At 40.8% G+C, this 22,300-nt stretch overlaps 1 protein-coding gene across 1 annotated transcript in view; it reads left to right on the forward strand.

Moving 5' to 3' along the window:
• STXBP5L (syntaxin binding protein 5 like) overlaps positions 1–22,300 on the forward strand; it is a 216,841-nt gene that overhangs the window by 192,662 nt on the left and 1,879 nt on the right. Inside the window, 5 exon segments of the mRNA XM_009287153.1 lie at positions 451–621; positions 16,790–17,029; positions 17,990–18,350; positions 19,323–19,488; positions 21,922–22,033. Of these exon segments, the coding sequence (XP_009285428.1) occupies positions 451–621; positions 16,790–17,029; positions 17,990–18,350; positions 19,323–19,488; positions 21,922–22,033 (1,050 nt within the window).

The raw sequence follows: 22,300 nt of genomic DNA on the forward strand, positions 1-22,300 counted from the left end.
GGTAGATGCCTGTTTCATGCAGCTTCAAGTCAGGTAGGGAAGATGTCTAGCTCTAAATTCTATCCTGTAGTAAATTACACTTGCAGTTCTTTATGAGAGCAAAAAGGAAAGATAGTTTTCAAATTTATTTGGTATCTGTTAGGAGACACATCATCAGTGCTACCAGCAGTATCTTGATAAATTGCCTGCTCACATAGGTCAACAAAATGCTGTGGGACCTGCAGCTGTAAGAACATGTACCAGTTCTATGTCCCTTGTTTTTTCAAAGTATACCTTAAAGATATGGTGAGTTACTCTTACATATACATGCTGGGTTGATAAAACAAATAAGTAGTTATTCTCAGAAGATTTGATTCAACCCATTCTTAAATATCAGAGCATACATCTCTCCTATATCCTGAATTTCGGGAGCTGGCACTTTACCTAGCATTTTTTGCATTCACTTTCCAGATCATGTGAATGGTCACTGTACAAGTCCAACGTCCCAGAGCTGCAGTTCAGGAAAACGACTTTCCAGTGCAGACGTCTCAAAAGCAAACCGCCGAGGGCCTGGAAGGCCCCCCTTCAGAAAAGCACAGTCTGCAGCCTGCATGGAGATTTCTCTCCCAGTCACCACAGAAGGTGGGTGGCAATTAATATTTTGCTAGGTATTCATGAATTTCTCACTGGGTGTGAAAGCAAATAAGTTTAGCATGATCCTTGTCCTAGTCATTGCCCTGAACTGCTGTCTTCATCTGACTGTTTAGAATTAGAACAACCCCTGTGTGTTAGTGTTGTTACTAACAAGCCTGCTCCTGAGCTCTGTGCTGCCTAGGGATGCGGTATGCTGAACCTCACTGAACTCTTACAGCCGTCCCCTTGCCTGTATGGATTGGGTGCTTCATTCCAGAAAAGCGATTGTTCATAGCAGCTTCTGTACAGTTATTGTGACAGCTAGTAGTACTAACGTTTTAAACTCTCGTTGTCTCTACTTATCAAGTCTGAAAATGAGTGAGATATTTTTAGAATGTGAGTTCAGGCTTTGCACATATTTATTGGTACTGAAGACTTTATAAAGTTCCACAATCCCTGGCCACCATTTACGGTAAAATTATAGCCCATAATCTAATAAGCATTTTGTATTTATAATAAATTTCTTGCTTTAATGCTTGAAAACAGTCTTCAGATCTTGACTCTGCACTCAGGTAGATCTAGATTAAACTGAGATACAAAGTGGACCACTCATGGCAATGCATTGTGCTTAAAACTTAGAATAAGCCCATTTTAATTTCAGCAGTGCCAGCTATTTCACTGCAGATCGCAGTGAAGCATTCAGCTGACGTGGTTTTCTTCAATCTTGATAGTGTTCCCACTCTGCTGTTGGTATCCTTGACCCTTGTCTCCCAGGCTTCCAGCTCCCCCACATTCCTGCAATTCATTGTTTGTGCAGAAAAGCTTCAGTCTATTAAAAACTGAAAAAGCATAGCAATAAAATAAATAGTGTAGGACTGTAGTGTTGGTTGTATTCAATTTTAGTAATAGGTAAAAATTTAATAATATTTAAACAACAGAAATGACAGGGTTTAATATTTTAATAATGAAATAATTAATTTTAACAATTAACTCTTTTAAAAATCCAGGGTTTAATTTTAATCAAGTTGCAGAATAATTTCCTAAGTGCCTTAAGAGATAATAACCTCCTGTGGCTATTGTCTGGGCTGTAGCATGGCCTGAACCCCCCATGATGCTGTAAGTGATAGGCAATCGACAGCACCATGACCCCTAGCCCTCTGTCTTGCAAGGAGCATTTGTATCCTAACCTGCCCACCTGCAAAGGTGTCTGCACCACAGAAGTTCTTTACAGCTGGAACCAGTACTCCCTAATTTTGCTGATTGTTAATGGAGACTGAGTGATATAATTCCCCTTGCTCTGAGTGTCTAACTTAGTATTTTTAAATGCAAATACCTTTGTAACTAGTGGCAAATTGCAAGAATCTTGATTTTTTTTTTTTTTTTTCCTTTATGATAACATAAAATAGATTCAGCCTTTCTTCTGACTACTGTGGGGATGACACAATGGAAAAATAGTGTGTGAGTCCCTGTAAGAAAACATCCTAATTTGGCACAGAGAGTTCCAAGATTATGTTCTTGACTGGAATGGAGCTGATACCCCAAAGACTGTTGCAGTGTCCTCTAGCAGCTCCTTCCATTTGATTTAAGAGCAGTATTTACCTACATTCACCCATGTGACACAGAGCAAAGCATGGTCAGAGGCTCTCCGCAAAATATCTGCGCTCACTGAAGGTCTTACCATCTTCCAGCTATATCATTAGGTCTCTGGTAGAAGTCACCTCCCGTTGCCAGAGGCTATCACACCAGAACAGATACTGGTGGAAGAGGGATCCTTTGAGTTGTCCCTTTCTGCTTAAGTACAGAAACATTTAGCTTAAACAGCTTTCTATATTGGGTTACATTATCCAACTCCCTTTGCACTAAAGCAAATGAGAAGTGCCCACGCGATCTATTTTTCTGACTTTACTAGACAAGTATTAACCTTCTGTAGAGGAACAAGGTCAAAAACTTGGGAGTAGTGACATTTCAACTGACACTGCTGTTTCTTCAGTGACCATCCAACCATCTCTCCTTTAGGAGGATGTTACAGTGTCATGGACTCTTCAAAGATTACATCATAGGCTGAACAGCAAAAATGTTAAATCACATTGTAGGCTTCCTAGAACGTATGACAAAGTGTAATCTTCAGCAGTCAGTTATAAGAAGTAATCCTGTTTAAATAACACACCTACTATAAATTTCAGTTTTAACTTGCATTAATTAATGGCTCCTTTGTGAACATTGTACTAAAGAAGATTTACAGAGCTCTGAGGTGTTTATAAATTCCTGTGCATAAAGGCAGTTTTCATTTGCATAATCGCCATTTTTTCCTCCACGTTAGTTATTGATGATGATCATAACATAACCCTTTCATCTACTTTTATGCGCCGCACAAATATGGTAAGTACCATTGTCTCATCATAGCTCATGGCGGAAAATATATCACCGCACAGTAGTTTCTATTGCTGTGTGGTTTTCTTCATCCTATGTAGGATGGAGCATTCTTCTGGAAATCCTGTATGCAGATACTGCTGCAATATCGGCACTACATGTACATAACTGGGCCATGGTACTACCTAATTTTTTTATGCTTCTTGTTTTCTTTTTCCCTCCCATCCTCCCAGAGTAAGTAGGGTCACTTGCAGGCAGAACCCACAAACCCCTAAGGTCCCACTGACCCTTGTGTACAAAACATTTAGTAATACAGTGATACTTTTGATGGCATGATGATGCTTTCTGCATATCCATATCATGAAAGATTCAGTTTCTATTGTTCCTAACTAATTATAATACCTATCAAGTTTAATATTAAAGTATATCTCTTTCTAGAGATAGTCATCTAACTTCCTTTCAGGGACATGGAGTAAATTAAAGTAAGTGACATAAAAAATCCCTGTTTGAAAGTATAAGTGGTGTCACTTAAATGGTATTACAACTCTCAGTAAGGTCAGTGAAATGGCTGCTGCAAGAAAGAGCCAGACAGTCTTTAGAGTAATTTATATTAACATGTAATATGATGGAGCACAGTTTAGGTTTGTCCTTGAGTGAGTGGGTTTGTGTACCAGTCACCTTTCAGCAGGTGTACAGACTAAAATATTTTTCTGATTATTTCTATACTCTCATTAAAACAAAGCCATCTGTCCAACTTGTCTAAGCTTTCTTTTAGATGCCTGTGCTATTAGTCTTTTGACTTCTAGCTCTACTATCTGATCTGTCTGGAATGACTGACATTCCACCGTTCTTCATGCATCTTGAATTTCTAGACATACGGTTTTGGCAAGTGGTTTGATTTATTTCTGAAGTTTTTTATACTAGATATATGGTGCAAGGTGGTGTGATCCTTGAAAGATTCTTAGGCTGGCGGTCTGGCGGTAAGGAGGAAGGTGAGAGGGAGAAGAGATGAGAAGTTCAAAGATTTGAGAAAGAATATACTGAGAATAAACATTCTCTCTAAAATGTGGGACTGGCTTTGACCAAAACCTGCTGGTTGGGCTGTTCCAAAATAAAATGAAAAAATCCTCTCTGTACTAAGAATTTATTGGCTACTTAGTAGTATATTCTGCAATAAACAATAGATGTATTCACAAGAATTTTTTTTTTTTATATTCTCATGTGGTGAATCAAGATACATATTTTATGTCCTTGATAGAGAGGTAGTATTTCAGGTTAGTATTTGGCAGGATTTTATTATTCTACCTGAGTAGAATTTTGATTACAGATTGCTATCTCAGTAGTGTTAAGCACTCTTTATACGTTTTAAAAAAAAAAGCCTTTGTGTGTGGGTAGATGGTTCTTACCTTTTCCTAAGCCTGTCTCTGAGGCACTGATAACACTTGGAGATTTTTAACAATGCTTCCAGTTCCTGCTCTTTACAAACTCTTCTAATTGATTTGATTAAAAAGATAATACATTTTGGTGACTAATCATAAGATATCTAGTAGAATAAGAAATCCAATCTGAGAGGGGAAGACTAATTTAAAAATCTACTTATTTAAATCTGATCTTTTGGTACAATAGGAACTGTATTTCCAGCATTTTCATCAAGTGTATTTTCAAGCAACTTTCACACAATAAATTCTTCTGACTTCATTCCTGTTAGCTGATTGTCAAAATTTTGCTGATTCTTACCTCTTTACACATGCAGAAGGATTGCTGATATAGAAAAGCATTTTTGAAGAATGTCTTTGCAATGATGAATCATAGGAAGAAAATGGAGGGAGGAGGGAGTGTCTTGTTTTCTGCTGGTCAAAATATTGCAAACTGTTCAGTTTCATAAAGTGTTGATATTTCTTCCACACTCATAGAAGAATAATTCAAAAGCCGAGTAAAGGCAGAGGAGTGGTGTCTATGCTTGCATGGTTACTGTTACTGTTTAAACCTATGTCTTTCCCAGTATCCTCATCTAACATGGAAAAACTTGAAAAGCTCTAAAGCTTTTTAAACCCAAGTAGATTTTATTCCAAGCTAAAGATTACTGCAATTTCAGTTTCAAAGCCTGGTATTTTTTTTCCCAAAAAGACCACTGGAATCTACATCAAATAGCTTGTTATGGTTATATTTTTGTCAATAATTAGCCAGACATTTAATACAGCACTTCTCAAATACCATTTATGCTATTTAAAATGTTATATATTGTCCTGTATTATCTTCTGGTTTCATAAATGCAGTGTTTTCACAGCTATACTAATAAATTCTGTAGTTGTTTAATATTCTGTATCTAACTTTAGCAAGAAATCAGAATTTTACAAGTTCTTAATAGCATATTATTGATTCTAAACAATCTTGTTTTCACATACTTTTGAGTAAGCTGTTTCTTCCTTGCAATAATATAAGAATTTATTTGCATTACAAACAAAACCACAAACATAGGAAATTCCATTGTTGAACTTCCAAATTCTAAACTTCTTCTAGTCTTTTTTGACCAGAAGTTTTTGAGATTTTTAGGAGTTAGTGATTACATTTCTTTGATAAGGCTTTCTTGCACAGGATATAAACTACATTTTTTTTATTATCAAGTTAACACTGTGCTTTTAAATATCAACAGCAATAAAAAATAGACATGAATGCAAATTATTCTTACTCAAGAAAATCCTTATACAGATCCAGAACAGTCCATCTCAGTCTAAGAGTTAATACTGCATAGTAGTCAAACCCATTAAAGCCCCCTTTCCATCTAGAACTGCAGAGATCCCAGCCTGATCAAGAATTTCAGTGTAGATGAATAGGCCCAAAACATCTGTTATTTTTCTGCATAGGCAAATTAAATTTGTATTTCAGTCTAATTTTTAATTGTAATTTTAGATTAAAGAAAACACTGAATTAAAGAAAACAGTGACGTTAAAGAATAAAAATAAAATTGTTGTGGGAGGGAACTCAGTGTGATTATACTGGTATAGCTGGTGGGTATATGGATGTGTGCACAGATACCTATGCTGGCACACAGTCCTTTTTGCTTTAATAAATTATAACTAACTCTGAGAAGTCTTTCAGATTTGATACTTCTTGGTTACTGCTTTTTTCAAGCATTCTGCTTTTTTAAGCCACTTTGCATTCTCCAAAAGGTTCTCTCTGCCGTGACTTGCTAGTTGCCATCAAGAGCTTGTGCTGGCAGACTCTGCCAGTTTTTTCCTCCTTGCCTGCATTCACACAGAAATTGGAGCATTCTGTATATGTGTGTCCATATGTGGTTATATCATAAGTCTTAGGAAGGAAGTAAAGGCAGAGTGGAGTTTTTCCTTTGAAATGTTGTGTTTGGAAATCTATTTTCTCCCACCAGCAGTGATAGAAAACTTTTTTTTTTATTATTTTTATTTCCCATTATGTAGTTTTTAACTAGTCCAGCTTAATCACCCTTGACTAGAAAGGCCATTTAGATCTTAGTGCTACAAACTTGCCTCTGAACAAGGAATCCTAACAAGAATTTGCATTGTAATTTTCTAGGAATGCTAAGAGCAGAGTCCTTGCATTTGCTTTAGCTTTTCTTTAAAATAATTCAGTTTCAGCATTCTCCTGGTTTCGGCAGGGATAGAGTTAATTTCCTTTCTAGTAGCTGGTACAGTGTTTTGGATTTAGGATGAGAACAAAGTTGATAACGCACCGATGTTTTAGTTGTTGCTCGGTAATGCTTACACTAGCCAAGGACTTTTTAGTTTTCCATGCTCTACTGACTGAGAAGGCTGGAGGTGCACAAGAAGCTGGGAGGGGGCACAGCCAAACTGGCCAAAGGGACATTCCATACCATGTGACGTCATGCTCAGTACATAAACTGGGGAAAGCTGGCTGGGGGGGCCGCTGCTCGGGGACTGGCTGGGCATCGGTCGGCGGGTGGTGAGCAATTGTACTGTGCATCACCTGTTTTGTGTATTATTATTATTATCTTATTATTATTATCATTTTATTTCAATTATTAAACTGTTTTTATCTCAACCCACGAGTTTTTTCTCACTTGTGCTCTTCCAATTCTCTCCCCCATCCCACCGGGTGGGGGGGAGTGAGCGAGCGGCTGCGTGGTGCTTAGTCGCCGACTAAGATTAAACCACGACAAGCATTTACCTCAGCTTTTGGATTAACTCTTTTGATTGTATATAGTTAAAATTTGATACAGAGCACTTGAATTGAAATGTCACTGTGAGCTGGCAAAACGAACCACTCAAGTGGTTAGTCATTTTCTTTAATAACCTTATCAAAAATTCTATGGCAAGTATAATACAATTTCATTTTAGTAGACCCAGTATACTTTTATATTTGAAGTTTTTCTTTTGCATCTGCATATAGAATGACTAAAACTGTTTGGGGGATAAGTTGTTTTGTCTCTTACGTGATTTTGTCCAGTTTGTTTTAGAAATGGGTAGTATTTGGTATATACTATATACTTCTTTTATTATTCAAAAGTATTTGTGAGGATCACCATAAGAAGCTTTGTACACAGCCTGGCAGAGCCTTCCGGATCTTTTTCCTGCTGGATTTTGGTTTAGGTTTTGGGGATCTAGGGTGCTGAGTTTTTTGAGGCTTTTAGTTTGGTTTTTAGATTCATCAAATTTTACAATCATTTTCTGTGTATGTATGTCAGCCTGTTACTTTGGTCTATTGTTTCTATAACAAGGTTTCCAAAGTCTTAGGATCTATCTGTACCTTAATCAGTATTAGCCTGTGAATATGTGTGTGAAACCATAGAGAAGGGCTAACATTTGCTCTCGTAAGTCCTGTATGCTGTAGTCAGGGTCTTGGAAATATGATACGGAGTGGTTATCTTATAAAAAGCCCGCAGCCTGAGGAACCAGGCTCAGCTGATGTTGTGCTGTGTGTTGCAGTATTTCCTACGTAACTTCTATAAAATTCATATCAGTTTTTCTCTTGTCAGTTACGGCCATACTGTTATGCTGTCTGCAGCAGTGCTGTATGCATAGCACATTGGATTTTTTTGGACTGGTTGAGTGAATGTGACCATTAGATTTCCTTCCCATGTGGCGAGGTGGGGGGAGAAGAGAGAGACTTCTGTTTTTGCCATTGGCTCCTTTTTTCTTGGGTCCATTGGGTCTGAAGCCCACACGTGGTTGTGAACTAAGTGATGATGGCCTAGAAGACGATCACTGCGGTTTTCAAAGGTAGTGGTTCCTAGGTGTCCAAGGAAAGAGGGAAACAACCTGGTTGCTTGATCTAGAAAAATATTGAAGAAAAAGCACAAAATTATTCAAATGCATGGCAGGGTACTGCAGAGAGGAAGGGAATAATCTGCTGTCCATGTCTGCTGGGAAAAGGACAGGATATAATGGACATAAATTACTAAGGCAGAGGCACTACTTCAGGGAGACAGTAGGGGATTCATTTTGATCACAAGGTTAGTTAACCACAGAAATGGATTCTCTGAGGAGGTTATTGCATCTCTGGCAGGTTTTCAGAACAGCTCATACTCTCCACTGCATTACCTTTGCCATGCCTCTCCACATTGCAGAGTGGATGATTTCTGGTAAACTTCCTCGCCCAAGCAGCAGCCAAACTGACACTTACCTGATCCACTGGGCATGTTACAGCAGTCATGGGACCACACTTCACGAGGCCCCTAAGTATCATGGCTTTTCACAGCTAGGCTTTCATAGCAGATGGAAAAGCCCTTGGCTTGAATTTTTGAAAATGAGGAGATTATGGTGTTGGTTCTGCTTGTAAGTCATTTCAATTTTGTTAGCATTTTAAGTTACTTTACATCATTTTAACTAGTAAAGGTAAGAATAGTATAATAGGAAATAACTTAGAGACACTATGGTAAGCCACATTCTGCACTAACTGCTCAGTTTGTCACCACGTCTTGTCTGTGCAGAGAAGCAGATAAGAATGTTGCATAGAGGACCTGTTCTATATCTAGAAAGTCTGTTCCTTACTGCAGAAAGCTTTACTCAAATAAAAAAGAAGTTATTAGGAAGTTGAAATTATCTTTTTCCTGTGTTGAGCAAAATCACAGCACTTCTGGTCTAATGGGCACTGCAAACTCAAAGATTTCTGAACAGCAAATTCTAGATGGCTGTAATAAAACATTTGGCACCAAAAAAGCAAGTGTTTCAAGGAAGGCTATGCCAGCATCTTCTGTAAGGTTTTCATATCTGTTTCAAAGTATTCGGTTTGAACACTGAACTGTAAGATCCATAGATTATTCATGGGGGAATATAATTGTTTCCAGAAGTGACTTGTCCATAGTGTGAAGTTCTTTTTCAGTTATGGTGGAGATGAGAGTGTGTGTGCTTGTTTTCTACTGTAGGTAAAATAAAATTAAAAACATCTCTTTTCCTGCTTCCTCTTAGAAAGGAGATGTAGAGAGATTTTAAAGGTGAACGAGGGGCCAATCCAGTCTGCCTGTGATACAGATACGTCAAAAATAATGGCAACTGGTCCTGAGAGTAAAGGGGACAATTCAGTCCACCTACCTCAATCCATCCCTTTAGGATGCAGTCTGAGAGAGAGCGCTTCTCACAGTGGATGTCCTAAACAAATAGATGGGGCGTGCCACTTGCCCAGGAAGTCTGGTAGAGGACATGCATAAAAAGTAGGTTGTTATGGCAAGAGGGAGCCCAGTTTCTAGACCCTAGCAATGGTGTTCAAGTTCCCCAGAACACGTTCATATTTTACATTAGGTCCACAGTAAATACAAAATAGGACCAGAAGGGCCAGAAACCTTAGGCTCGGCTTCTCAGCTGAGCATCATAGTCATCAGGGGCTCAGCTTCCAGGGGAGACATGTTCCTCATTATACCTTGTGGCCACAGATGCAGAAGTCATGGATGGATGGAGTCAGTCCTCTTAGAGTGATTTGTGTCTACAGCTTACGGCCTCCAGCTTTCTGCTGAGTGCTACAATCACCAGACTGCAAAAAGCCAGTGGAGCTGTCATCACTTAGACTGAATCATAATCTTTATTGGATCTAACCACTGGTTTCCCTCAGAGGTTTAAGTGGAGTTTCAGTGTGTGTCTGCCTAAATCTGGTCACAACAGTGCTTGCAATGCCCTATGTCCCTGGAAAAAGCAATGGGGGGAGGTTGTCTAAAGACTGAGGTGCCTTGTGAAAGAGCATGTCTAATGGCCAGGAAAGGCCTGGGAAGAAATGGAGAAGAGCCTTGCATGGATGCATGTGAGCTGCTGGTGCCTTAATTCCAACTCTGTTGGGCTAGATGGAGTTCATGTTTGGTTTTTCCTTGGAGTACATTTTCTGTCAGGTTCTACTAGGATGTTAGGATCCACTTGTTTTCTTACAGGAAGCTGGAAATTTTCCTTGTTTTTAAAACAACCAACTAAATGAAAAATTTCATTCTTCTTACATTCACTGAATGTCTAGTCAGTTTTAATTTAAATGATTATTTGATTCCAAGTTAAGCTAATTTCACACTGTACTCTAGGCGTGTTGAATTTGGAGGGTGTGTTTTGCACTACATGCTCAAGTTTAGCATTTTTCTGCTTGCTAGCAGTTGCTTCAGATCAACATAAACTGTTTTTCTACATCTGAAATAATTTTTGAAACATTTTTGGAAGTGGAACACACCGTTGGGTGGTTCCTGGTACTTCTGTGGCAGAATGGAATAGGTGGTGGGCTGTTGTGCATAGAGAACTATGGGAGAGTATAGGAATAGTCTGAGATTGTTCAAGTTATGTGATAATAGCTGTCCAAAGGGGGGTTTTAAAGCAAAGCTTTTTTAACTACACTTCAGTTACACAAGCAGAGGATCTATCAGAGGGGGGAAAAAAAAGTGTCCTTTAAAATGCTTTCACTTGCTTTGTTACAACATTAACTATTTTGACTTTGTTATTGAATGAACCCAAGGTTTTTCTTCTATAACGCCTTTTGTCTCCTCCTTATTCTTGGGTACTTCCACATATGAAAGTTATACAACATACCATTCTTTCCCAAGCCTTCAATGTTATGAAACATGCTTCAGCAGAATGGATATTTTAGGTTGGGATTTAAGTTCTAGAGAATTGTGGTATCTTTGATTAAAACCCATATGTCCAAACTTATAACCTATATCCAAACTGAGCTCTTAGCAGTCTGAATGTGAAGACAGTTTGCTTGTATAAGTAAAAGGAAGTGATTCATACAATTGAATATGGAAGTTTGATAGATGACTTACTGGAAAGATCTCTTGCATTTTTATCTTTCTATAAAAATGCTTAGTTCTACTTCATTTTAAATATGAAGAATAGTTCTGCCCTAGCAGTTCCCTTCCGTTTTTAAAACATGCTGAACTAAAACCTAAGCCTGAACTTTTCTGTATTCCGGAAATATCAAAATGAAGATCCAAGTCTGGTGACTTGAGTCTATTTTCTCTTTCAGGCCTTTATTTGCTATCATTTACGTCAGTCTTGTATCAGTATAATTCTCTGAAGCCATTCAGGTTACACTGCTATAACTGTAGCAACTTCAGGACAATGCATTTCAGGACTTTTTCGGGGGAGGGTCAGGCATCCCACAGGTGTGAGCTCCATGTAAGCGCAGATGTAGCTACGCTGGTTTGAATGCTCTACGAGCAGTATATTCACAGGCTTTTCAACATAGTTTTAGGGAAACTTATTTGAGTTGATCCGATAGGAAATCATTCACAGTAAAATTCCAGATTATTATAACATTGTTTGTGCTTAAGACAACTTCTGCTGCTTTCTAGTGAATTGCTTTATGTGGAATGCAGCTTTAGAGTGGTGCTATTAAAATGTGTTTGAAGATGTTTTTAGCCAAGTAAATGTGCGGTGTTCTTAAATGTGTGAAAACCCTGCAGCGTTACTTCCTGCCTCTGTTTCTCCTCTGTGTTGCTGAAGCATTGCCGTCAGTCATATGGTTCGGTCTCTGTGTCTCTATGATGTTCCTGTATGCAAATTCATGTTTGAAGTATAATTCCTTTACTGTATGTTTACACTGGCATTCAGAGCTTTGCATGCTTTCCTGACTATATAATTTTAAAAGTGACAGATTTCTCTCAAAATTTTAAGATTATGATCCTTAAACTGGAAAATGTTTTAATAGTTTCATTAGCTTCTGTTAGGTCTGATATTTGGGATTAAAACTTTTAGGAATCTCCAAGTGAGGAGAATATATGCCATTTAACTTTGTTTCCAGAATATAGCAATTTCCATATCAAAAAAGGTCGACTTTTGTGTATGTTTTATAAGCAGATCAATTACTCGGTATGTTAAAACCAGGAAAGGACCTATAAATAGCATCCAAGACACTGACAGTCAATTGCAAAACTCACCAGTAATGAATGTAAACATTTGCAGTTAAAATGTTGATCTTTGTCACTGGTAGTTTTCTTTCATTCCTCGTACCAAGTAATACTTTTACTTTAATGATTCCTAACTTCAAGAAGAAAATGACTTTATGCTTCTGCGTTAATCCATTATTTTAGAATAATCATAATGACAATTTCTTGGAAGAGATGTGAGGATGTGTTCCCCATACAAAGCCTTTTCTGCAGCTGAGAATAGGGAAGTCAGAACGTTCCCCTGAAGATGCACAAGTCAGTGGCGTAAATATTCTCCCTCATCTTTTTTTTTTTTTTTTTTTTTATTTTCATGGAAATTATGAAAGAAATGAAATTCCAGTTTTATTTCCACTGAACAAAAGGAAGTTAAAAAAAAAAACAACTCTGCAAGTGCTGTAAAGGTGACAGTTGAAATACATGGAATCATTTACTCAAATTATCTCTTTAAATTCTCAGAAAACCCCCAAACCCTAAATTAAATCTTCTCCTAGACACCAGTGCACTGCAGCGGGACAGCTGTCGTGCAAGAAAAGAGCTAGGACAATAACTGCTCAGGGCTGCTTTCGTATAAATGTCATGATGACGGTTGGCTCAATTGTTCTTGTCCTTTTGCAATGCATGCGATTCTGTGGCAGTAGGTTACATTTCCAGACGGGCAATGCTTCAGCAATTACATGGCATCAGTTCATTCTCACACGACGAGCGTCACTGTACTGCTCACACATGGATGAACAAAGGTAAGACTCAAAAACACTGGCTTCGTTTTTATCCTGGCATGTGAGTTGAAGTGTCCTGTGTGTTTCTGTCAGTGAGGTGTGTAGCAAGTTAGAGGATTTGCAGTTGATTTTAAATCAGAAGCCTTCTATTTGTATGCTGCTGCTCATAGCTGGAATTTAACAATCAGTCCAGTGTTATGTAGGAAGTTGGTTCCTGAGCGTCCATCTGCATCTCACTAACCCAAACCGTGCATAGGACAGGGCTAAATGAAAGCATTTTGAAGAAAGCCAGGACTACTTTTAGGAGAGTAGTGGTATTTGTATTGTGTGACCTTAACCCATGGAATGCAGCTTTGTGAAATGCAGACAATAATACTTTTGCTCATAGTCATATGCACTGCTCATAGTCTAACAGCCTGAATAGCAGCATCTCCCAAATGATAGTCACTCGTTAGCTCTCAGGGGACGCTGGACCCCCTCTGATGGTGCCCTCGGCTCCTCTGTTGCTAGCTGCAGGAACAGCCTGGAGACCTATTTGGAAAAAAGAAGAGCCAAGAAATCCAGGTCTGCGAGAGGAAGAGGAGGAAAAAGGACAGGGTCGCCTCAGAGAGACGGCTGGGTGGAAGCAGAGGGATCCTGGGAGTTGGATATGTACCTCTCGAAGAAAAGGGAATACTGGACTCCTTCAAAGCAGGAGGCAATTTAGAGGCAGGAACACATTTATGAAAGTGTCACATAGCAGGATGTTCTGCAGAGAAGGGGAAGAGGGAAAGAACTGAGGAGCAGAAAAATATCTGCCTTTCACATATGAACGTCCTGTCCCCTTACTAAAGCAGGGAGTCCAAATAAACTTTGTTTGACCTAGGTTACAGGGAGTACCTGGAAGTGGCCCTGGTTCAGACTCATGCAGAAAGATGTGGTAGCTGACATTCTTGCTACACCCATCGTACATTGTGAGCAAAGGAAAATATAAGAGAAAACCCAGAATATGGCGATTGGGTTAAGGATTACTACAGATTGGCAGTAGTAATACAGAACAACTTTTAGAAGACGGGACATCATTTTAAAAGATAGCAATCATGCTAGGAAAGGATATGGCGAGTTTTTAAAATTTCCCAAATAAATGCTTTTATGTTTCTCTAGGATACAATGGAGTCGTTTCTAAATAGAGAATTTGGGGTATAATCTCTTTGAGAAAGGAGTCCCACTAAAACTAAATTTTATCCCAAAATCTAGGAAGAGGAGAGATTTCTACCTTGCTTTAGAGCTAGCCAATAAAGTCACATAGTGATTGCAGCTTTTCATAGGTTTTGGTTTGCTGTTCAGATATGTTTAATGGCATCAAATTTTGACATGTGTCTTGCTGGTCTTTAGAATTTCATTTTGAGCAGTGTATTTAATAGAAAATGGCACAGTATGTTCCCAAAAGTGTCCCAAAGATTGTATCTGTTAGTGTCAGTTCTGCAAAGATGTATTAGTTAACTGTACTGCACAGGAGTGAGGAACACTTCTTGTTAATTTAGGGAGGGAGAAAGCTTGATGACACATGCAAATGACACATCATATATTTTAAGTTCCGTGTATGTCGCCTACACTAACTGCATTTGTCCTTTCAACGTCTTTCTCAGTTTGAGCACCACCATATCTGAATTTTATGTGACTGTGATATTAATACACCTGTTAAAGAGAAAATGAATTACATAATAACATCTTTTAAAAATCAGGTACCCTTTGGGGAAAATAAAAGTGTATGTATATGTGGAGCCCTCATGATCTCTGCCTTGAAATTGCTGTCTTCCCCTTCTTTACCTGGCAGCTGTCACTGTGCTTAGGAAGGAGCTGGGCCAACCAGTTCACTGCAGAAGTATAAAGTGCTTGGGGTTATGGGAGACGCTAATTCTCAAAGTATTAGAAGCTGTGTTTGCACATTAATAAACAATCCCAGTTTTGTGCAGATATATTTAGCAGTACTGAGCCAGAACTAGAGAGCTACAACAGTGCCTACATGAAGAAGATGAAACGGTGTGAGGAAAAGGCAGTGCTTGGAAGTCAGGTAGACGTAAGTTTCTCTTCCGTGAAAGTGGGACTGAAGTGCCAGGGACATTGGCTGTGAAGCTCCCGTTTGACAAGTTACGGATACCCTCAAAGAACAGAAGCTGGGCCAAGTGTGAAAGAGCAGCAGGAGAATCTGCCCCATCTCTATGTGCCAACTTTTAAGGTTGTATATGTAGTAATGCTTGCTGTGGTTCCAGTAGTGCTTTGCCGTGGTTCTCTCCAGTCTTTCCCAGGCAGGTGCTGTGAAGAGGATAATTTCAGCCATGTACACTGAGTCATAGGGGTAGGGGAATACAATGCTGCAATACGTTGTCTGAGGAAGAGATTCACCAGCAAAACTGCTGCTTCTGGTGGAGAGCAGGAACTGTATATACAATATGAGGCTTAGCCCAGTTTTAAGTTGGAGTACATGAGAAAGTCCTATAATTTTATTCGTGGCAGAAAGTATTCCTCTTTTTAGACGTTTCTACTGGCTCTGAAGACAGCTCTCTCTTCTGAGCTAGAAGAATAATAATTTCATACCAGACACAGATCTACTTCATAATGATAGGTTCAGAAGTGAGCCTTTTATCTCAGATCCAATAGCTTCAACTATTTCTCCACCTCCAGAACCTCCTGGTCCTCTAGTTGTTATTGTTGCAGAAGAGCATGGGAGGTTTCCAATGATCTAGCCCTATCTCTGACTCCAGGTTGGTAGACAGCAGCATTGGCACAAATTGTTTTGCAAAGACTGTGCTAGCAGCCAGCCCTACTCTCTTCTTCCCTCTGGCTCCTTTACTCTTCAGTAACTTTTTAGCCTCAGTGTGCTTTATAGCCTCCAATTTGTTGCCACCGACAATTCCTGCTGATGCCAGGAGCTGCCTTGCACAGCTTTGTGCTTCCTGCCTGGCACTAGGCAAAGCAAAGCAGAGATCTTTAGCCCTACAGCAGTCAGACCCTGTTCATTGTTATTTCTCTCTGAAAAGCTCAGAGAGTGTCTCCGTGCCTGTGTATTTGCAGTGAGGATGATACAGCTCTGTCTCCAGCTGGCTCTTGCTGTTGCCTGCTAAAGTTTAGGTGGAAAGAGGAACAGTGCTGGCTCACTATGCAGTTGTTGCCAAGGGCGCAGAGCAGGTTTCTCACTTCACTCCCTGGGAAGCCAGAGTTGATTTGTACCCTGAGATGTTTTGGATGCTGGGATCAGTCTAGCAATGGGTGTCTTTTCCCCAGAGAGCAGTGGTGTTCACAGCAACGATGGCTGTGAACGCAGTGCTAGAACATCCTAGCGATGGAAACGAGAGCAGAGCAAAGGACACACTCTGAAGTTGGTAGTGGCGTCTCCCTTCGTGTCCTGCAGCAATGAGATACATGGATTAATTTTAAGTGCATTGGTAACATATGGGTCTAAAATTATTTCATGCTATTTAGAACAAGTCCTTTGAGCTAAAGCTGTTGTAAATTCTAATTAGTCTATGCTAATCTCCATAATAAGGAGCTATTTCTAATGCAGATTTAACTGATGAGGTCTGACAGCATTTTCCACACTTATTTATACACTGGCAGCAAGCTGGTATCGTGCTAGTGTCAGAGTGTTTGCTCATGTTACGAAAACTCTGTATTTTCTGTGCTCTACAGGGAGTTTGTATTTGCTGCAGGCTTGTGCCTGTTCTAGGATTGCCAACTTATGCCTGTTTGCTTGTATTTATTTACACAGAAAATAGGGAAAACTCCTTCAGCCGTTCCCGAAGCTCCAGCGTGTCCAGCATTGACAGGGACTCAAAGGAGGCAATTACGGCTTTGTACTTCATGGAGTCCTTTGCCCGAAAGAATGACTCCGCTGTCTCCCCCTGTCTCTGGGTTGGAACGGGCCTCGGTATGGTCTTAATCCTCTCCCTTAATCTGCCTGCTAGTGACGATTTGCGGCAGTCAGAGCCGGTCATGGTGTCGCCAAGTGGTAAGAGTGCAGCTCTTTTCCTGTTTATTATCTGTCTTGGTACAACAGGGGGAATAACTGCATGATTTTGTATGGCCTTTTGGGCAGAAATTTCTCAATACATGTATCAAGCAATGGTCACTCACTACATAGAGGGCACACAGATAGAGAAAGATGCTCATGAGACACCCACCGCTTCATGAGCTGAGTCACTTTGGTTGTGTTATTTCCGAAGATTACCTTGTGTCATGGGCAAAGTTACATGTTTCCTGTGAGGAAAGGGAAATTAGCAGAGTTCCTTCATATTGTGAAATTACAGTCCTGTGTACAGCTCTGATGCAGTCCTATCTGGGATGCTCTGAACAGTTTGGCTGTCTTACTATCAGAAAGCTGCAGAGAAGCAGAAGGGAGTTCAGGAAAGGAAACAAAAATGTTGGCAGGTCAATGTACCAGGAGAGATCCTTGGCTGAGTGAGTGACAGATGGTGCAGCAGAGAGAACGGAGGGCTGAGAGAGGTCAGGTCTGAGGAGAGGCAGTATGTGCTTAGTACGTTTTAAAGTAAGATAATGACAAAAATCAGAGGATGCACAGGAATAGAGGTTTCCCACCCCCGGTTTGTTTAGAAAAACAATGCTGGAAGGTCACGAGACTAAGGAGAGCAATTTTACTGCTGGGGAATAAATACCCTACTAGTATAATGTAGAGGTAAACAACAGCCTATCTTTATGGTATTCAATAGCTTGTATTATATAGATTATTTGATATAGGCTTCCTGAGACCTTTTCAGTACTGGCAGCCTGTTTGTTCACTTTCTTGTGTGGTCAGGAAGAGCTGAGCAAGGAAGACTTGTCACCTTGGCTAGATTAACCTGTTCGCTCTAATTACAAAAGCTGAATGTCAGCTATGCTGCACGCGTTCACAGTACTGACAACCAGCTTAATTGTGGTGCCAGTACCAGTGAGAGGAAATTATATCTTGCAGGCACAGTTCTGACACTGAAAGGAGCCGTGCTGACCTTCGCGTGCTTGGACTGCATGGGGACGTTGACACATCCGCCGTATGAAGTATGGAGGGACCCACACAGTGCTGACGAGGGTGAAAAAACAAGAAAAAGGAAACTTGTCATGCATTCCCCTTCTTCCTCGCAGGATATGGGTGATCATCAATTTGCAGTCATTTGTTCAGAAAAACAAGCCAAAGTCTTCTCATTGCCTTCCCAAACATGTCTTTATGTCCACAACATCACCGAAACGTCCTTTTTATTGCGAGCAGATGTGGTCACCCTCTGTAACAGCGTCTGTCTGGCGTGCTTTTGTGCCAATGGGCACATCATGACACTGAGGTACTTATCTAACTAATCTTGTAGCAAAACTAAGCAAAGAGGTGGCACAGTGCTGTCACGTTCCACTGGCGTTTGCTCCGGAGTGTCTGATGCTCTGCATTAACTCCCTGGCGGGTGCATTTAATGCCCTGCCTTGCCTGCTGCCATACCTGTTCCTTGGCCTGTCTCCACATGGGGAGTTAAAACAGCCGCACAGCAAAGCAAACTCCTTTATATTTCATAGTAATACCCTACCCGTGACAATTGATGGCTCTTGATTTTTAACTATCATAAAAGAAAACCCTGATAATTTTGCTCGGTTATGGTAAATCAGGTATAGAGGAGTATAGAAAAAGTCGGGCATAGAAAGGGTACTGTTTATCCAGTGTGAAGTAGCAAGTCCCACTCTTGCCATTTCGGAAGATTTTTCCGCTTGGAGCACCTGGTTTCCCTTCCTTGTCACCTCCACCATTGAGCCGACTGTGCAATAGCCCCGTGGTCGTGCCCTCGCCTTGCCGCAGCCCCTTTCCCCAGCCAGGCCATTTAAATTTTGGAAAGTGCTGTCCAAAACGGTGAACCAGGAGAAGCTGGAGGACAGCAAAGGCGATGCTGGAGCCTCTGTCCGTGGGGTGCAAGCAGGGCCCTGCCGTGCCATTTCTTGCAGCTGCCCATGCGATAACTGGGGGCAGGCTGGGCCTGCAAACTGCCCAGCCATGTGACACAAGCCGTACTGTGTCACACGCCCGTCCCAAATCCAGACAGTAGCAGAAGCCTAAGGGTCATTGCGGCAAGGCAGCTGAAACTTCTCCCTGCAGGGAAACAAAGTATGACGGGAAGGCAGTGTGTTTATGGCAGATTTTTTCAGCTTAGAGCTGCACTTTAACTATTCAGTTATGAAAAGCGTAAACTTAAACGTTGGTTTAAAGCGCAGCCATAGAGCAGGTGTACCCTGTGTGGCACTGGTGACTAACCTAGGTATCTGCTTCTCTGCAGCTTGCCCAGCCTTCGCCCACTGCTGGACATCAACTATTTGCCTGTAACAGACATGAGGATAGCGCGGACCTTTTGTTTCACTAATGAAGGGCAAGCTTTGTATCTCAGCTCTCCCACAGAGATCCAGCGCCTGACGTACAGCCAGGAGATGTGTGACAATCTGCAGGTAGGGCTCAAACCCGTACTTTGGCGCCTTTGTGCTTGTGTGGGAGCACCCGTGGCCCGACTCGTCAGATGTAAATTGCCACATGCTTACTGCTAGTTTCTTAGTATTCGAAGTGAAGGCTGTGCTGCGGGAGCGGGACAGACGTGTTCCTCTCCACTTGCCCTGGCTGAATGATGCCAAAGCAGCAGAGAGAGGTCAGCAGCTCTGTTGCTGTTTGGACTTTTTCATGACACTGTCACCTTGCTCCTGTGCCCTAACGGCTGGCCCCGAGCCTGCAGCCTGCCCGCACGTAATTGCAATCTCTGCTGGCTCCATACAGAGGCAGATTTGTGCCCAAATGGGACTCTTCACAGCCTGCTTCTCTCACAGTCCTACTGTACGGAAGACCAGCTGTTAAAAATGACTGAAGGGAAAAAAGGGGAAGCTACAAATGAATAGCAGCTACAGCAGTTGGTACCAGCACGCGTCCAACCACACAGCAGCTGCCTCAGTGAAAATATGAATTCCTGCCCATATTTTTATCATTTTTTATTTTAACTCTAAAAATACCTTAATACCTGCAGTTTTCAGTAGGTGGGAGCATGAGACAAACCAGTGTGGTTAGTATCAAAAAAAATGCTCTGTTTTAATATCTTTTTTAATTATTTACCATTGTTTTTACTCCAATAATTGGTAGTCCCCTTCTTCCACATGAGGAAAGCATCTCCCATTGTACATTAAAATACAGTAGCTATAGAAATGGTCTAATTAAAATAATTTATTTTGAGCAAAAGGTCTTTACAATGTTAGATTTGGGTTGGGTTTTGGGGTTGGGTTTTTTTTTTTTACAATGAAAATGCAAATTAAAATGTAATTTACTGAAGAGGAGGAATTGTGAGAGGTTACAGGGAGAAACATGAGAAATAAAAAGGAAAAAAAGAGGGTGAATAAGTTCTAGGTTATATAATTAGCAGTGAACTAGGATAGAAGTATAAAAGAAATGGTCCTGCCAGCACTCATTATGCCCTAGGGAATAACATGTGCTGAGCTGCTCAACTCGTGTCACAGCACTGTCTGTCTCAAGTCTGAAAAAGCACTGTGAGGAGTGAGCGTTGCACACAAGCTTTTGCGCATCAGAGAAGAGATTATTTTGCAGGGAACCAATTTTAAAACGATCAGAAGGTTTGATCAGTGCATCTTAGAATATGGACCTGTAGTGAGAGCTCTTACAAGCTAGATTTTTTCCCTTAACCTTAATAGCATCATACGACAACCAATCAAAGGGAAACACAGCCCTCGCTTCTCTGTACTGCTGGACTGTGGCTGTTTATATCTCGGCTTTGATGCAAAGACGACAGTAAAAGGCTTGCACAGTCATTATATGTGTACAAAAAGCAGATGACCCAGTATCACCTGCTACCCAGGAAACCAAAGCCAGGCTGTGTGAGAGCCTCCACTTAGGCTCGAAGGGCGGCAGTAGTTTTTCTCCTCAGTGCAGGTGACTGGGCAGAGGAGCAGTAAGTGTGAGTCACAGCGCTGTCCTAGCACGCAGCCTCCCAGAAGCCGAGTGCTTTGTGCAGCATAACAGCTGTATCTGCTGTTGAGGCTTGGATGAGCAAACACAGAGCTGAGCAACAGGGCAGCAACTGTTCTCAGTGCACACAGCCTCACTGGTTTCAAAGACTGATGGAACTGCACGCCTTCTTTATCAGTTTTATTCTGGAGAGCCCACTTTTCCTAGTACTGCTGCAAATAAATCTGAGCCTGAGATTTGTTTGGGTCGGCTGCTCCAAGATCTAGCACCATGACAGTGCCTTCAGCAGATGTGCTTATGTGGCATTACTGATGGCACTGTCAACGTGCACAGTAACTGGGGGGGGGGGAGTGTCAGGTTGTATGGAAGGTGATGGGATTTTGTTTGGAAAAAAAAAAAACCAAACCCACAAAAACCAACCAAACAACCACCAAACTCTCTGAACAGCTAGCAAGCACTGAACTCAGGCACGCTATAAAGAGAAAACAGAGAGTGACTGCCCTGTTTGCCTGGATAATCACTGAAGCAAAACACATAATTCACAACAAATTGTTTATTCAATTAGAGTGTTGCCTCTGCTGTTTCTAAGCAAAATGTGATCTTATCACTGGTATTTTCACTTGGTATTGCTTATAAATTTTTTTTCTCTGTGGTAATGAACATAAGACTGGGCAGTAACAAAGCAAGTCCCTTTGAAAGCATGCGTGAATCTAGTTAGCCCAAGTATTTGCCTGTCATGAAACACAAATGTTAAGTACTCAATACTGTTCACACACCTCAATACTGTTCACACAACAGACTCTTTTAAAACTAGTTGATTAGATCCAATGCATGTGGCTCGTTAATGCAAACAAAGAAAACACCTAGAACAGCTTTCACCTCACTAATTTTTCACATGGACTTTTGTCTGGCTTTGCTAGGACATGCTTGGGGATTTGTTTACTCCTGTGGAAACACCAGAAGCCCAAAACAGAGGCTTTCTCAAAGGACTTTTTGGAGGAAGCGGACAAGCTTTTGACAGAGAGGAGCTTTGTAAGTAATTTATTGGGATTTTTCGTGTTGGGTTTTTTGGGTTGGGTGGTTTTTGGTTTGTTTGGTTTTTTTTCTCAGAAATTAATTCATGGGATCCCCTGCCCTTGTCATCTAGGAATGGAGTGGTACACAAGCTTTAGATCATTGACGAAAAAATAGAGATGACGTTGTGAAGAAAGGGGAGGGTCCTCAGTTGCCTTCCCATGATTGCCTTCCCACGATTCCTTCACCTTGGCAGCTCCTTTTGAGTGACTGGGGGGGGGGGGG

Source organism: Aptenodytes forsteri, unplaced genomic scaffold (assembly GCF_000699145.1).
Source record: "Aptenodytes forsteri isolate BGI_AS27 unplaced genomic scaffold, ASM69914v1 Scaffold216, whole genome shotgun sequence".
NCBI lineage: Eukaryota > Metazoa > Chordata > Aves > Sphenisciformes > Spheniscidae > Aptenodytes > Aptenodytes forsteri.